This window comes from Heloderma suspectum, chromosome 4 (assembly GCF_057233095.1).
Source record: "Heloderma suspectum isolate Gila_16-S chromosome 4, 16-S_ref, whole genome shotgun sequence".
NCBI lineage: Eukaryota > Metazoa > Chordata > Lepidosauria > Squamata > Helodermatidae > Heloderma > Heloderma suspectum.
The window spans coordinates 248,262,620-248,280,430 of NC_139461.1; the positions used below are offsets into that span (position 1 = coordinate 248,262,620).

The following is a 17,811-nucleotide window of genomic DNA, read 5'->3' on the forward strand; positions in this document are numbered from 1 at the left end:
CCTCTTTTAGGGTTGCTGGGTAGTTCGTTAACCACCCACCCGCACTGGGTTCAGACGTCACAACAAGCTGCACCTTTACAGTGTTTTACAGTGAATCCATTCCTTCTTGGGGGGGGGGGGGGGCAGATCCAGAAGGTGGTGCTGCGGGACTTCTGTTCGACTCCCTGGCCCCTGGCCTGTGGAGTTCCTCAGGGTTCTGTTTTGTCTCCCATGCTGCTTAACATATACATGAAACCACTAGGAGAGGTTGTCCAGAGTTTTGGGGTTCGGTGTCACCAGATGACACCCAACTCTTCTTTTCCTTTCCATCTAATTCCAAGGAAGCTGTTCCAGTGCTAAACTGGTGTCTTTTGGCAGTAATGGACTGGATGAGGGCAAACAAATTGAAGCTTAATCCAGACAAGACAGAGGTGCTCCTGGTCAGTCGAAAGGTAGATCAGGGAATAGAGATTCAGCTTGTCCTGGATGGAATTACACTCCCCCTGAAGACACAGGTTCACAGCTTGGGTGTACTTCTGGTTTCAACCCTGAGCCTGGATGCCCAGGTTTCAGCGGTGGCCAGGAGTGCATTTGCACAGATAAAGCTAGTGCTCCAGCTGCACCTGTTCATTGAGATGTCTGACTTGGCCACAGTGATACATGCCTTAGTAACATCCCATTTGGATTACTGTAATACGCTGTACACGGGGCTGCCTTTGTAGAGTGTCTGGAAATTTCAACTGGTTCAAGGAGCTGCTGCCAGACTGTTGACTGGGGCTGGCTACAGGGAGCATACAACTCCCCTGTTAAAACAGCCTTACTGGCTCCCAGTCTGTTTCCAGGCACAATTCAAAGTGCTGGTCATAACCTTTAAAGCCCTATACGGCTCGGGTCCAGGTTATCTGAAAGATCGTATTCTCCCCTGTGAGCCTGCTCGTGCCCTGAGGTCTTCAGGGAAGGCACTTCTCGTGGTCCCACCACCACCACAGGCTCGCCTGGTAGGAATGCAGGAGAGGGCCTTCTTGGTGGCTGCCCCAAGGCTCTGGAACTCCCTTCCCAGGGAGGCAAGAGTGGCACCCGCCTTGGTATGTTTTCACAGGCAGGCAAAAACTTTTTTGTTTTGGAAGGCCTTTGGGGATAGGTAGTCTGGACCTGTGAGAATATGGTGGATTGATACTATTGTTTATATTGTTGCTGGCTTTTTTAAATTCTAAAATTTTATACAATATTAATATTATTGATTTAATTACATTTTTAACTTTTGTATATTTCTATTTATATGTTTTAACTGTACAAAGTTTGAATGTTGTAAAGCCACCTTGAGTCCCAGTATTGGGAAAAAGGCGGGATATAAACAAACAGTGATGATGATGATGTCCCAGAGAGGGTAATTATGTAAATCTGGGCAGCACACAACCAGCACGTGCAGGGTGGTTAACAGGACACCGTGGCTTATTAGCTATCCTGTGATCATGCAAACCAGCCCTCTGACTAGCAGGGGCTCTCCAGAGTCTCAGGGAAGGGCCTGTTACTTCACCTGCCACCCGATCTCCTTTACCAGGAGATGTCAGAGGTTCAGCCTCAGAATTCCCACAGACTAGGCATGTGCTTCACCACAGATTTATCTCCCCACCCCCACCCCATTTTGCAACTATGTGGATGCAAAGTTTGGTGGTGCTGTTAGTTCACAAAGTGATCAAATGAAGCCCCTGCTGACCTCCAAAAACATGGCCAAATCTTGAAGCTTAGATGGTGGCCAGAGCCTTAGAGCAGAGGGTGGCCAGTTCTGTGCTGTCTGCTGAGTGAATTAAGTCGACATGGGTGTCAGTTACAAATAGAAATGAATGGATCAATCTTCCTCCCTTTCTCCCTCCTTTTTCTAAATAAATGAGTAAATAAAAATGCCATGATGGATTACTGTAATACGCTGTACACGGGGCTGCCTTTGTAGAGTGTCTGGAAATTTCAACTGGTTCAAGGAGCTGCTGCCAGACTGTTGACTGGGGCTGGCTACAGGGAGCATACAACTCCCCTGTTAAAACAGCCTTACTGGCTCCCAGTCTGTTTCCAGGCACAATTGTCATGGCCCAAGTGCACAGAACAGCTGTTGGGAATCATGGCAGTGACCAGACATACAGTCAAACTGAGAAGCAAAATCATACAAGTCACAGAGCAGGGAGAAAGTAACCCAAAGCGTCCCATGTCTCTGTAGCTGATCTGCACCGTTCCAACCAGTCAACTGAAGTTCCTGAAGGAGGCAGGACACGGCACTACCAAGGAGGATATTGCAGATGAGGAGCTGCCTGAGGGTCTAGATGAAATTGACCACGCTGAAATGGAGCTCCGGCGGGGACAGATCCTGTGGTTCCGGGGCCTCAACAGAATACAGACTCAGGTACAGTGCTGATTTCTTCTCCCTTAGGACTTTGGGCTGCAGTGTTATCCCTTGGTTTAATCATAGCTCATCTCAATAAAATCAGGGCCGCATGTCATGGAAAGGGATATGATATTCAAACTGCTGGAGGAGTCACGGATCAGTTAGCCTCATGGCTTGAGAAATTTCCGCTTGAGATAGAGCCCTCAGTAATTCCAGATGGACATCCATGCCAAGGGATGGAGAGAATATGAGCGTAGTGGTACATGGTAATGCCCCACGAGATAATAAGCTGATGCAGAGCCCACACACTTTTTATAAAATGTCTTTACAGCTGTTGAAGGCTGCCCAGATTCATTAGCCCTCCTTCCCATCCTCCCAGATTCTAGATGTGGAGATGCTAATTTGACCATCTTCTTGTTTCTGCCTTCCAGGGAACTAATTAGGGCTACATCAGCCTTCCCCAACCTGGCGCCCTGCACATGTGATGGACTACAACTCCCATCATCCCCAGTGAGTGTGGATGGTGACCATTGTAATTCAACATATCTGGAGGATACCAAGTTGGGAAAGGATGGACAAAATGGTTTCAAAATTATCTCCAGTATGTGATATGTCCTAGCAACCAGGAGAGATTGATGGGGATAATAGACTCAAAGAAGCAGGGATCAGAAGGCTACGTTTAGGTTTGAGGAGCCCAGAGCTTTGTGGGATGGAGGTCCTAAGTTAGTGCTAAGTCATGACTTGCTTCTCCTTGCATATAAATTGTATAAGGTAAAAATCTCAGAAATTTGCCATTGTTTTAGTCCAGGTGCTTTCCTCCATGACAGGAAACCAGCCCTAAAAGAGGGGAAATGGTCTTGGATAAATGCCTGCATGAGACCTGGATGCAAGCTGTATGTTACATGTGGGAATTGTAATCTATGCCACCTTGAGTGTGATTCCTTGTACTGTGCATGGTAAAAGAAAAACATGTGATCTACGCACGCAAGTCACACGCAAAGGGTGCAGATGAAGACTGAACTCACTGAGGTCGCCAAAGGCTGCATGTGGGCATGCAGTTTGAAGCAGCATATGGTTTTATTAAACTCTGGTACTGTCTTATATCAGCCAGGCAGGGTCACTGTTGCATGTCACTCGCTGCCTGGGATGTGCCACTGAGGTAGGTTATGGGTTCTGAGACACACAAAGACCCTCTTGGGCTCAGAATCACACATTCCTTGGAGACAGGGCTGTGTTTGGTTTCTTAAGCTGGCCCACCGCAAAGCCTTTGGAGGAAGAGCCATTCAGTATCAAAAGCGCACTCCTCTTTGTATTCCAGACATGGCAGAGGATGGTAGGTGCAACTAGGTGTAATGTGGTGCTTGTAAAATTGCCCCCACTTGTAAGTTGTCCCCATCAAGCCAATAAAGAGGAAGACGAGGAGCTGCCCATGTACAGTTTGTGAAAGGATGAGTTCGCTGATGGAGCTTTGCATGCTCACCGAATGAATAGTGCTGCCTGCCACAGCAAATGTGAGATGCCCTGGGTTGTTGTTGTTTATGTGTAGAATGTAATGTAGATCTAAGCAAATCAGCCTTGAATGTGAAAATCAAAACTCCAGGAATTGCAGATTTCTCCTGCCAAGCGCAGGAGGCCAGCCAGCACAGGGAAGGTCTTGCCTCCAGGGCCGAGAAGGCAGTCTCCAAAAAGAACTGCTGGAGGAGGCGGGGCCTCCCCCATGTTTGCCAGTTTTACTTCCTGCCTCGTGGAAGGAGGCAGCTTTGCCCAGCTCTCGCACACAAGAGCAACCCCCCTGCCCAAAGACTTGAAAGAAGAGGAAGAGCGACTTGCACTCGCGGCGCAGGGAGGCGACCACTCCTGTGGCATACAGAGGGCTGTCTCGCAGTAGGGAGAAAGATCCAGGGCCCCCCACCCCAGGGCTTCATACCCACTGCCACACAGGTGCTGGGGAAGCCCCCATGCTCTGGCTGTGCCCCCACAAAGTGGGGAGAACCTTCAGCTACGAGTTGAAGCAGGCGCCGCTATCTGCCCCCTCCCCGCCAACAACCAGTGCAGACATGGTGGAGCAAGGCCTCACCAGGGGGTGGAACCTGTGAGGGTCGACCGCAGCTTCCATTGCCCCCCCCCCCGAAGGAACAGGAGCAGCCCAAAGAGGGTGAGTCAGACAGCAGCAAGGCCCCCACGCCCCCCGTCCTGTTCTCCCCACACACAGACCCGGTCAAAGGACTCCAGAGCAAACCCTTCAGGCCCGTGCCTCCATCTGGAGCCGCAGAAAGGGCAGGAAATGGAGGGCTCCAGTCCCCCACCTTCCCCATCGCAAGAGCCTCTGGAGGAAAGGGCAGGGGTCCTGGAGCCCAGCTATAGGCCCACCGTCAAGGGTCAGCCCCCACCACAAATCCAGGAAAGGGAAAGATCCATGCTGGATTTACTAGAGGAGGCCATCTGCCAAATTAGACACAAGGCCTCCCCCCAGGAGGGGACAAGACATCAGCAGCACTCCCACAAGAGCACATCCAGGGAAAGGGCTCGTCGCAAATGACACACTCGCTCGCGCTCATCCAGCTACAGCTCCATGGACATTCAGTGCAGCAGATCATCCTCCAAACAGAGGTGCAGTCACACCCCCACCCCCTGCGCCCACTCCAGGAAAAGCAGGCAGGGGAGGAGGGAGGCCTCCGGCAGGTCCTGATCCACCTCAGGTAGGGGCCACTCTGGGAGGAAGTGCACCAAATCCTCGTCACCATCCATCCAGAGAAAGAAGGCGAGGAGACATGGAGAAGGGAGCTGAGGGGCCAGATCCCCTTCCTCATCCCCAGCCTACCTCTCCAACTCCCAAAGCTCCAGATTCCCTTCCCCAGATCAAGCTCATCAGAGTCTGAGGGGGAGACACCTCAGAGGGAGACAAGCCCAAGGAAAAAACCCAACAGGGCCATCTTTTCCCTTCAGAGGCATTTCCCAGAGTAATCTCCAAATGCCTTAACATCCTGGAGCTTACAGACCAGGAAGAAGACACGACACCGCTCCAGAGTTGGGCAAAGAGGGTGGCGGCGGCCTTCCCATCCCCCCCCCAAATGTGCCACTCCCACTAAGCTTGGGAGAGATTCTATGCAAGGAGTGGTCTAAGCCAACCAGATCTAAGACACTCCATCGCCACTGTGAGAAGTTCTATCACCTGCAAGAGGATGCCATGCAGGATCTGGTCACCCTGAGAGTAGATGAACCCATTGCAGCTCTCAACTCTAAGGCCCTCCTGACCTCAGAGCAGAATGAGCTTCCCTCAGACCAGCACGATCGAAGGGCTGAAGCAGCCCTCCACAGAAGCTTCGAGGCCTCAGCTACATCCATGCGGGCAGTGACCACATCTACCATCATCGCCAGGGGCATCTTCATGATGGCAAATGGGCTGCTCCGTGTGTGGGACATGGCAATGGCAGCAGCGTTCCTAGCCAATGCATCGGTAGACTCCTTCCAACTGGGGGCAAAAGCCACAGCAGCCAACATCGTGGCAAGAAGAAACATCTGGCTACATGGCTGGGGGATGGACACCAAAACCAAATCCAGCCTGGCAGGCGTCCCCTTCTCAGGGAAACTGCTGTTCAGGGAAGCCTTGGACAAACTGCTGGTGAGACAAAGGACAAGAAGAAAGCCTTGCTGAACCCAGTGAAGAAAGAGGCAAAGCACTTTCAGGTGAAGACCAAGCCCTTTCATCCCTTCAGGCCACCTTTTTCCTCCACATACATTCCTAGGGAGGGAAAAGCCAAATGACAACACAACACCAGGGCCAAGCTGGGCAACCACAGACCCCCCCCCCCGCAAGACAAGACCACCAGTTCAGCATGACTCACCATCACCCCCAGTTGGGGGATGGCTGCAGGACTTCTCAGATGCCTGCAGGCAATTCTGCTCAGACAGCTGGGTCCTGGAAACGGTGATGGAGGGCTATTTCATAGAGCTCCAGAGACCACCCAGGGAACACTTCTTCAGCTCTCCCTGTCTGAAGGACCCAGCTGGGCATTTGAGGATTCTCGCAGTAATACAACACCTCCATCGGATCTGAGCCATCGAGAAGGTACCTTGGAAAGAGAGGGGACAGGGTGTCTTCTCCCACTTCTTCACAGTCCTGAAGTGGAACAGGGGGTCCAGACCCATTCTGAACTTGAAGAGACTCAACCACTGTCTGAAGAAGCAGAAGTTCTGAATGGAGATGTTGCAGTCCATAAAAGAGGCCCTCCAAAGAGGGGACTTCTTAACCTCAGTGGATCTGGCAGAGGCCTACCTATACATTCCTATCCGGCCATCTCACCACAAGTTTCTGCACTTCAGCTATAGAACAAAGCAATTCCAATTCAAGGATATTCCCTTTGGCCTAACCACGGCTCCAAGAGTGTTCACAAAGATCCTCCTGGCCCCAGTGGCCCACCTGTGGTCAAAGGGCATCCAGCTACACCCCTTTCTGGATGACACCCTGATCTGCTCACCATCGTGGTAATGGTGCATGCAGGACACCAGTGCCAGTCTTTCAACCCTGCGGTCCCTGGGATTCGTCATCAATGAGAAGAGCTCACTGTCACCCTCACAGTCCATACTCCACCTGAGAGTGACCATGAACATGGCCATGGACATTATGACTCTATCCCTGGACAAGCAGATTACAGTAAGCAGGCTGGCGGCCCAGATCCAGACTGAAAAGACACCCCGCCTCAGAGAGCTGGCAAAACTGCTGGGCATGATGGTCACTGGCCAGGAAACCATACAGTGGGCAAGATTCCACGCAAGGCCCCTACAGTCGTTCCTCCTGGCCTTCCAGAAGAAATAACAGCCAACATCAACCCAGCATTGAGAATCCCAGCGGAAGTCTCTCGCTCCCTGACTTGGTGGTCACACCCACCCAACCTCACGGAAGGGGTCCCCATCCAGACTCCGATGTTTACCACACTGATGATGGATGCTTGCCTCATGGGGTGGGGTGCTCTCTGCGAGGGCCACCATACCCAAGGCCTATGGATTGCTTCCAACCCCCAGGAAAGGGAATGGCATACCTTGGATGCCAGGCGGGTCCTCAAGTTCTGTCTAGATAGAACCAGGCCCCACAGGCAACACAGCACCCTATTCATGTCCTTCAAACCATCCTCCTCAGGCAAGAAGGTGTCAGTAGCCTCTCTGGCATGCTGGCTATGCAAGTGCATTGCGCTGGCTTACACCTCCAGTGGCCTAACAGCCCCAGAGGGAATATTGGCCCACTTGGTTAAGGGGATGGCCACATCAGCAGCCTTTTCGGGGAGGGCTCCGTTTGAGGAGATCTGCAGGGTGGCCACGTGGTCGTCCGTACATACATTCACACATCACTACAAAATCAACCTTTTTGCCTCTGCAGAGGGTGCCTTCATCAGCAGGATCCTCCAGAGGGTTCTACAGCCTTAGCAGGGGGCCAGCCTAAGAGTTTGTTGACCCACCCAGGGATGAACTGCTTTGGCACATCCCCGTACTGGCTGGCCTCCTGTACTTGGTAGGAAAAACCAAAATTCTTCACTCACCAGTGAATTTCTGTTCTCACCGAGTGAAGGAGGCCAGCCAGGCCTGCCCGGGGCGGCCTCCTTTTAGGTGACTTTTAGGCTAGGCAGGCTTCACCACTGTTGCTTCCTCAGCCTGTTCATCAGTCAAGGTTCACAATCAAGGACCGTCAGGACGGAGGGCTTCTGAGGAGTTTCAACGACTTGGAAGTCTCAACTGGCGAACATGGGGGAGGTCCCACCTCCTCTGGAAGTTCTTTTTGGAGACTGCCTTCTTGGCCCCAGAGGCGGGACCTTCCCCATACTGGCTGGCCTCCTTCACTCAGCGAGAACAGAAATTCATCGGTGAGTGAAGAATTTCCATTTTTCAGAGTGCCCTATATCTATCTTCCTCCAGGAAAGCAACAGGGATTCTTTTTACTGCTTGCATGATTTAACTACTGAAACTGTGGGCATCAGGATATGATAGCCTCTGCCCTTCCCTTCTTAGCAAGGGGCCTTTCTAGCTGAGATGAAATGACTTCCCAGTAGCTAGAGAAGCAGGAGGTTATACCAACACAGCAGCTTTTCTATGCGTGTCTTCACAAAACCAGGGACTGTAAGGAGAAAACTATCTGCTATTGTGATATCTCTGCATGCTGCTGTGCTCTCTCTGCTTTGGGATGAATTGACAAGCTGCTGTTGCAATTAATTCCAGCTTGGTTATTTTTTTACTTGTTTTCTAATGCTGGCCAAACAAAATGACCCAATGTGATTCAGGGCCTGTCCTTGGAGATAAGCTTGGCACATGCCACTCCTCTGTTAGAATTGTCCATCTTTGGCCCTTTGTGTCCCTTGGCGACATTTATGTTGGAACAAGCAGCTGGAAACGCGCTACTTATTCCACTGAAGATTCCAGACGTGCAGACTGCACTTTGGTGTCATTCAGACTTTCGCTTTATATCAGATTCCCACCACCTGCTATCTCACCCTGCACATTATAGGCAGACCTGTGTGCTGAAACCCAAGTAGCATTTAAACCCTGCCCTTATATAAATATATTTCCAGACTTCTTACTGAAATCAGACTGAAAACAACAATGAAATCAACAGATAAAAACTAAACATAGCAGTAAATGAACAGCAGAACAAAAATAGCCATTAAGCACCTCTTTTCCCTCCTGCAGCTTCTCTATTACATATTGCCCCATCCTGAAGCTGCTTTGCAACAAAACATAGGCCCAAAAGGTTTTATTCCATGCTTTTGCATGTAACATGTAGTTAGACCCTAAAATACTGCACCTGTTGCAAACACAAGAATAATTGGGAAAGAGAAGGGAAAAGGCTGGAATCTCATTGCTTAGTGGCTCCACCTTTGGATTAACTGCTGAAACTGTTTACGGGGATGTACTGGGTTTTTCCTCTTTCCCCTTCCACTTTTGTTCCCTATTGTTTATATCTGTATCCTTTGTCTGCCCAGCCTCCCCTTCCACTCTCCTAGTTCCTTTTCCTCTTTTGATTGTGGGGCAAAGCTATCTCACTTTCTGATTCTTTGCAGATGGACGTAGTTTACACATTCCAGACCGGCGCCTCCTCTTTACAGGGAGCCCTCAGGAGACAGCCTTCCATCGTGAGCCAACACCACGATGTAAAAAATGTTTCTAGCCCAACCCATGTAGCTCTTTCCTCCGTCAATTCCACTCCCACCACTTCTGCTGCTGCTGCTGCTGCATCTCCTCCTGCGGGCAGTGAGTGATAGTCTATTCAATGCATGACTTCCTAATAACCACGAAAGGGCACTCGCACAGACCTAACCAAACCTGTTCTCTTTCCCTTTGCTTTTAACCCATAATTTGATTCATGGTTTCTTGTCTTGAGAATTGGGAGGAAGTGCGGGGAAAAAGCAAATCTGTGTGTATGTGTATACAACTTTTTTTTTTTAAGCTCTTGCATTTTTAACTTTCTTTTAAAATTCCTTCTGGTTCTTTTTCTGTTTCTTCTCTATTGCACTTTTTTCTCCTTCTTACAGGACTGAATTATAATTTCCATATTCTCACGGGGGCACAACATGTTTGATGTGCTCCTTGAGGGGAGAAAGACTGGAGAAGGAAGGCTAGTAGAGCTAATGACCACAGCTCAATACTGAGATGGGAAAATGTCTCTATCCGAAGTGCAGGCTTCCAACAAGAATCAGTTTCCTTTGCAGAAATTATTTTCATGCTAGTTTAGTCATCATGAAAGGCAACATTTCTACATGAAGGGTTCTAGAAACCTTAGATTGCAAACCAATGCACCTTTACGTATTTCATAGTAAACCCCATTGAATTTGGTGGAAATTACTTTTGAGTAAACATGCATCGATTGGATCAGGCTGTTAGAATAACGTTTTCTGAAAGCACCTGAAAACCTGTATCATTGACATTATTCAGGTCAGAAGAAGGTCTCAGATGCTAGCGCACTTAGCACCTTCAGTTTCAGGATTTTGCAGTCTACATCAAGCCCAGTATTAGTAGGTAGGACTGGGAGAATATGCTTGTGCTATAAGTCCTTGAGCACTTGTAAGAATTATAGCTTAGTTTCCCTTCTGTACAAGCATCTCAGCTCTAAGACACTAGGAGTAAAAATGTAAACTGGTATGTCACGATGCAGATTAAACATAAGATGGATGCTCTTGATCTGGCAAGGCTCTTGCAGTCCATACAGAGCTACCGTTTAGGGGGGGAAACCTCATTTTGCTAAAGCTGACAGCCTATAGCACGTCAGTTAACCTGTGTGAAATCCACAGCTTTTTAGTTAAGTCAGTGTACTAATTGTTTACAAAACTTTCCATAGACCAGTCCCAGATCCAAGTTAGATTTCCAGGCTGTTTTTAAGACATTTATTGAATCTAGAGGTACAGTGACTCCTCAGCTTGTGTTCTACTTCTACGTAGAGGTAGACTTCATCTGCATTCACGAATCTGGATATAGTTCTTTAAATATTGGGTTTCTAAATATGAAGGCAGCATCTTTTCCTTCATGAAGAGATAGCAGGTGTGAAAATATAACCTGCAGAATAATATATAAAGAATCTTACTAATTATTCCCATTTCTTTGGGGCTACATTGTAAGTCTATAAGGAAGCAGTCAATTACGTGTTTTGCTGTACCATAAATAATATACTTTTCTTCTCCAGAAAAGTTGGCTTTAAAAAAAGAGGATTTGCATTTAGTCATACATTTTCTAGTAATTTGTTTTTTACAAGTAAATAAGTGCTGTTCAATATTTATTGTAGTTCATCATCATCGTCATCATCATCATCAGCTCCTTTCTTTGTGACCAATGTTTGAAGAAGGAGAATTTTCTTAATAATGTACGTTTTGTACTTAGCCAATGTTGACATTTTGTCTTTATACATACATTAGAATTTATGAAGGAGTGCAGCTGTAGGTATTTATTTCTCTGCCTACATCAGTGTAATAGTTTTATTTTAAAATAATATATTCAGTTCTTAATTTCATGCAGCACGTTCACCCAAGGAAGCAAACGCTGAATTTTTTTATGGCACATACAAGTACAGTTTATTAATGTTTGTCTAATCAAAGTGGGCTGGGTAGGAAGAAAACAGATAATTGGAGAGGGTAGCATGGTTTCCCATTCTAAAATAACTGCATCAAAAACTATGGTCTTGCCTTTTGTGGACTACCTATGCAGTTTCCTACTTCATTTCTGCTACCCTTTAAAACTACCTCTCTGACACTCCTGTCTCTCCTTCTCTCTCTTAATACCTGGTGGAAAGTTCTACAGTGTTTAAAAGCTCGCTAGTCCCAACTGCTGTGTTTATGAAGGCTGGTTCATTAGAAAAGGAAGAGTTCCTAAGTAAACTGCAAAGGGTGAGGAGGAGTGTAATGTGGTATGGACTGTCCATTGTCATATGACTTACTAATGGTAGGCCTTATAATGAAAGGATGTTTTCTGGTTCATTCTAAAGAAGGTGAAGTGAGATTCTAAAGAAAATTAGGCCCATCAGATGTTCAGAAGTTAGCTAAATAGTGTGTGCTCTGTTCCCTTCCACCTATGAGAAAAGGGAAAAAGTCTCTGTATTCATCCTGTTTATTAATAAATCAGACCTGAGCAGATGGTTATGGAACTGAAGCTGTTTAGCCTGGATTTTACATGTATTTTCGCTTGATGATGGAGCTGATCATTACATGCTTTGCAAAGTGTGGGCCTTTCCCCCAAAAAAACTTTGATTATCACTGGCTGCCTTGGAGGTCCCGTTTGGGACTGAAAGACAGGATATCAAAATTGTAATAAATAAATGTCCTACTTGTGGTGTACACCTTTGGCAAAGATGGAGTAGATCCCTATAAACTGTAACATATACTGGATTGGTATCCTAGAGCAGTATTTCTCACACTTTCAGCCTTTGCAGAACACTATATCAGTTTGTCTGCCAAGGGACCCCTGGGTATTTGCCATGGAATCCCTGCATGTTGCAGAGGATCTGAGATGAGTTCTAGGTGCACATCCCTTTCACATGGGCCTATGGGGCCTCATTGTTGCTCTGCATGAACTGAGAGCATGCCCTAGAAGCATTCTGCTGTATCTGTGAATTTCAAGGCCAGATTGGTGGTGGTGGGCAAGCCTATCCTCCATTATTAGTCATCTCACTGCACAACACCTAATAAGCCTCCGAGAAACCTAAGCATTCCATCAAAGACAGTTTGAGTTGTGTCTTTTTGGTGTCCCTGTGCTGATGGAAGCCTCTTTAATCCATCTGAGGCTTCTGTTAGTGGAACAAGGAGAGAGGTGATCTTCAGCAATCCCCCCTTCTGTCTTCAGTCCCGCATGCCATCTCCCACTCTGTTCCAAAGGGTCCCCAACTCTCTGGAGCAGATTTCGGAAGGGGATTGCAAGGGGAGGGAGAATTGCCAAAAATCTCCTCCCTCCCCATTTTGCTGATGGAAATCTCTGCATGATCAAACACCCTCTGCTGGATCAAAGACACCAACTGGATATAACCATTTTAAATTAAAACTATTGTCCTAGAGTACAGGGTCTATAAACAGCATTGCTTTTTTATCCTGGTAGAACCACTCAAGAAGGTGGAATCAAGGTAGAAAGCACGCGGCAAACCAAAAGTCCTGTTTATAGTTAGATGAATGCGAATCCTGCATTCATTTCAGTTACTGTCATGCTGATTAACGTTAACTTTTTTTTCCCCCAACCACTCTGAAGAGGTAGCCTTTCCTAAAAATGTTTTTTCAGTATAAGAGAAGTGCAACTGGAACTGCAGAAATGAACAGCTTCAAGTTTCTGGTTCAGTGTGACTCAACAACTAGAGCCAAAATAGAGTTTTCAGGTAGCGTTTACTCAGCTCAAAGTGTCCTTTGTTTTTAGTGGTTTTGGTGCTGCCCCTTGGCATATCAAGGGTGTTGAAGGAGTTGGGGCTGGGGTTATTTCTGTGTTTGGCTTCAGTTCCTTGATCCTTCCCTGTGCATGCAGTCAAGATCCAGCACTGATTTATAACTATTGCCAAAACTATTCATTATCCACCTGATAGGTTCAGAAAAGTGTTCCAGCTCCCCAGCATTGCCTACTTTTCCAGCTCCACATGGGGAGACATTTGGTTCAATAACAAAGATGATGTTGGTGTGCTCCATGCCAGTGCTGTAGAGATGGGCATATGTTCCACAGTTTTCTATTTCATCTCCACTGAAGTTTTACTTATATCTGCAGAAGTCATTGTCCGATAGCACAGGGCATCAGCTGCCACCCTGACATTTACCAAATGAACTTGTAGGCTGAGAGACAAAGTACATGTTACGATTAATATGTAGCATAGAGCTATGTATGGCTTTTCGCTACTCAAAAGTTAAGTGTAGGGGACCGAACTGGATCGTAGTGTATTGGGGTTATAGGACTTTCACAGACACAAACACATCAGCTGTGGTCCTTATCTGGAATAGGGACCCCACTCCTGCAGTTTACATAGCGGGGAAACACTCAGTTGAAATGAATGGACACTTTTTTTCCTATGCAATTGCAGGTGGAGGGGGGCACAATCTGGATTGGGACCACAGCAGGGGACAAAGTAAGCCCCCTCCTTACTTCTCACACTAGGTTCTTAATCCAGGTCAGATCCCCACGTTTACTTTTGAGTTGGTAAAAGAACAGATGTAGGTGCATGCTGCATATTAGAAGCTATGTGTAGTTTGGCTCTGAGCTCCCATCCTACAGAGTTTTCAAGTAATACTTTACCCCTTTGTTTTTCTGTGTATGCCAGCATTCTGAAACCAAAGATCTCTGGGGAGTTCCATTGTGTTTCTGGAGATGGGCTGGGGTGTTGTATTTGAAAAGTGCTTCCATTTTAGCTTGCTGGCTTTACAATAATTAAATCAGATGGTTTAGCCAAGTGAAACACACCAAGCATAAATGTCTACCTACAGATATTTGCCAGTAGAACAAGAACTTGATAGCTTTTGATTCAAGGTAGAGATGGATGCTGCTGGTGAACACGAGATCCTCATGAAGAAAAACTGGAGGCTAGCCTAACAGCATAAGATAAGGGCACCTGAGGATTTATTTATAAGTGAATAAGCTTGAAGAATATGCCCATATCCTGTTATTCTCCAGGAACGAGAGGACCAAGAACACTGTGGTGATTATCAAGGTCATCTGGGGAGAGGAAGACCAAAAGGAAAAAAGACAACTGAAGTGGGACATGATACAGGTTTATAAAACTATGAATAGTGTGGGTTGCCATTTTTCTCCCTCTCTTATAAAACTAGAACTCTTATCAGCCAGTGGGGTTGATAATAGAATTCACTACTGCAAGATGAGATGATGACCACCATCTTAGATGCTTTCAAAAAAAGAATAGAAAAAAAGATTCAACAAATTATGGAGAATAGGCCTATTAATAGGTATTAACCATGATAACTGAATGGAACCTCCATGTTCCTCTGGTTACCAGATCCTGAGGACAGGCGACAGGGGATGGCTATCACTTTCATGCCATGTTTCTCGGAGGCATTTGGCAGGACACCATTGGAGTGTGAATGCTCGACTAAGTCTGATTGAGGAAGGCAGTTCTTGTGTTCTTAAAATCATTAATCCAGGTTTTGCCTTCAGAGCAGGAAACAGAGTTTATCCAGAGGCCATGACCTTGAAAATAGCAATCAGTGGACACATTCCGCTAACAAATCACCTTCTTGGTCCTTTCACTCCAATAGGGATTATGTGGCTGATTTGCACACCAAACAGTGGCTGAACAGCATGATTCAGAGTTGTCGTGAGGTAGCTCTGAAATTTGTTCCAAAAACATACCTTCAGCCATAGTATAGCATAGAGGAGAGCCACGCTAGTAAGATAAAGAACTCCCTGAGGAATGGATGAAGGACAAATGAAGGTGATAATATGAGTATATATAGACTGGGGTGGACAAGTTTGGTGGCTTCGGGGGCCATTTTCAGCCAGGATACATGCATATACACACCCTGGCTGAATTCTGGGTGGAGGGTGCTGCAGGGCGGATCAGTGGTAACCACTATGGAACACTGAAATGGTCAAATGTAACTTGTTTTCAAGATAAATTTGGCCCTTTTACTACTCTGAAGTACTAAATTTTTCTATTTTCCCCCCACTGCAGAAGTCAGCGACATAGGCTACACCAGGGGTGGGAAGCAGAGACCACATGTTGCTCACCCCTGATATAGAGGATTCAACCTTAGTTTCTATTCGTTGAAAAATAACTGGAGGAAACCAGAACCAAGCTGGATCACAAGGCCAGCCTGAGCAATGGAACTGGAACTTACGTCCTGAAAACCTCCCCCTGCTTCTCCTCTGCAAAGTGTAATAGGGATGGGGCAATTTGCAATGGAGAAGCACCATGTGGGAGGAAGGTGCTTAACCCTCCCCCACCTGCGAATTTCTTCCCCCAGTAAGGGTTCCAGACCTATGTTTTTGTCACAAACACAGTTGTGTAAGTGTGGCTTGTAGGCAGGGGGGCTGCAGAAGAAAAGCAATGGGCAAGGTAAAAGTTGAGCATTTTCCAGCCACTGCATTTACATCTGCATTGGAAACTGCCCCTTCCCCATACCACTGCGTGGAGGAGAAGCAGCAACTGGTATTTCAGTACCCAAGGCATCCAGGTAACGTGTAGCTGCAGCCTTAGTGTGAGCCCTCTTACTCGGACCTCCATATATAAGATGGGGATAATGCCACTTTTAAAATGATTTAGAGGCCTGCAGATAAATTAATGTATTTATACACATATATGTTAATCCAGTAGGCAACCACAAGATATTCAATTTTTTTTTCCTTTTGGGTGTGGAAGATTTTTGTGTCTGGAGACTCCATGGTGAGAACTGGAAGCATGACCAATATAATATTTGTGATGGCATTGGAGTGTCGCTACCACTGAATAACTGGATAGAAAGGGAGAGAGGAGAATTTTTCCTGTAACTGTGCCTAGGTGATTATTTGAATCTGGGATGCATTGGATCTTTTTGTTTGTTTTTATTTAAGGTACTAATTTTGGGCCATCTCTGCATAGGATATGAATTGCATTATTTTAATTTGCTTTTCGGATGAGTTTCTGTGGATTTTGTATTGCATACAAGTTTCAATGGGAAGCTGATATATATAAAGTGAACCTGATTAGGCTGGGCTATAGCAAACTCTGTTCATCTCTCATGTTTGTTTTATTGGTTTGTCGGAGTGAGCGTAACTTCCACAGAAATATGCTTCCAGTAAAGGGAAGTTTTCCCAACTGCAATGTCCACAATGCCTTTGTGTTCTGGAAATGTGATTTGCACTTTACCTATGTGACCGAGCAAACTGTGATTAATATGTGAACTGGAGGAATAAAAATTCTCAGTGTTTGAGTCCAGGAATCTCAAAACAGCCAAAGAAAAGCAGAGCTTTGACACTTTGCTGCCAAATCCACTGCATTTGTTGCTTCTCAAGAGCCATCTGTGTAGAGGCCTAATTTTTTTTAGGTATCTTTGGGAATCCAAGCCCATTTCTCATCACTTTTGTAGAAAATTGTCTGCACCAGTAAAGTGAGGTGAAGAAGAGAGTTTGTCTGTGATCATCCATAATTGCACACATGGCTACAAATTGAATGCACTTCCTTAGGACAGGAGTGGGGAACCGTTTTCCTATCAAGGGTCCCACTCCCTCAGGTTCTCCCATGCGATCCTGGTGAAAATCCCCTCTCCATTGATTGTGGGGAAGAGTGGACTGGTGGGGAAGAAGGAGCTGTAGAGCAACAGGACTCTCAGCCACACCCCCTTTCCCCTGCTGGTCAACTGATTGGTGGGAGGGGCCAATCAGCTAACCTGAAATAACTAGACAGCGGGCTACTTACAGCCCATAGGCCACGGGTTTCCCACGTCTGCCTTTGGGACTTTATTTTCATAAGCCAAGAGTGCTGAAAGTCTTCTGTTTGGAGCAGCTGTGAGTGCTAGGCATACCTGTAGAGCACACTCAGAAGTTAGTAACCGCTCTGGGGAAAACGCTGTCCAGTTTCCAAACATGAAGGCTCTAAGGAGAATCTGGAGCTCCTGAGCTTGAGCTCCAATTTAGCAACTGTCATCTGGTTTATTCTTGCATGCTCACTGGTACATTCATCATTACTGGCATTCTGCTTGGGTTTTCTGCAGTACACTGGCTCAAGTCATTTTGTATGTTTGACATGTTCAGCCAATTAATCTTTATAGGTTTGAAAATTCGCAACTGACACCATCACTTCCCACCCTAATTTTGCCTTGAAGTAAATCACACTTTGTGAGTGTATATGTCTTATACTTGCCACTTTGAGCTGTTTCATTTGGATATTTTTGTTGAACACGCAGACACACATTGAGAACGATCGTGCTTTGAGTGTCCATGCATTTCAAAGCTATTGTCTTAGAAATGTGACATGTCTTTTCTTGCAGCTCCTGAAGCCTCCTCATACTTGGCTGCCCCATCACACGCGT

The 17,811-nt window shown here is 46.6% G+C and overlaps 1 protein-coding gene across 10 annotated transcripts in view; it reads left to right on the forward strand.

Moving 5' to 3' along the window:
* ATP2B4 (ATPase plasma membrane Ca2+ transporting 4) overlaps positions 1-17,811 on the forward strand; it is a 212,865-nt gene that overhangs the window by 182,148 nt on the left and 12,906 nt on the right. For 9 of the 10 annotated variants that reach the window (XM_084853179.1, XM_084853173.1, XM_084853174.1 and 6 more), the window contains one exon: positions 2,192-2,374. In XM_084853179.1, coding sequence (XP_084709305.1) covers positions 2,192-2,374 — 183 coding nt within the window. Of the gene's footprint in view, positions 1-2,191; positions 2,375-9,402; positions 9,493-17,811 lie in introns of all 10 variants that reach the window. The other variant, XM_084853181.1, reaches the window with a different exon arrangement.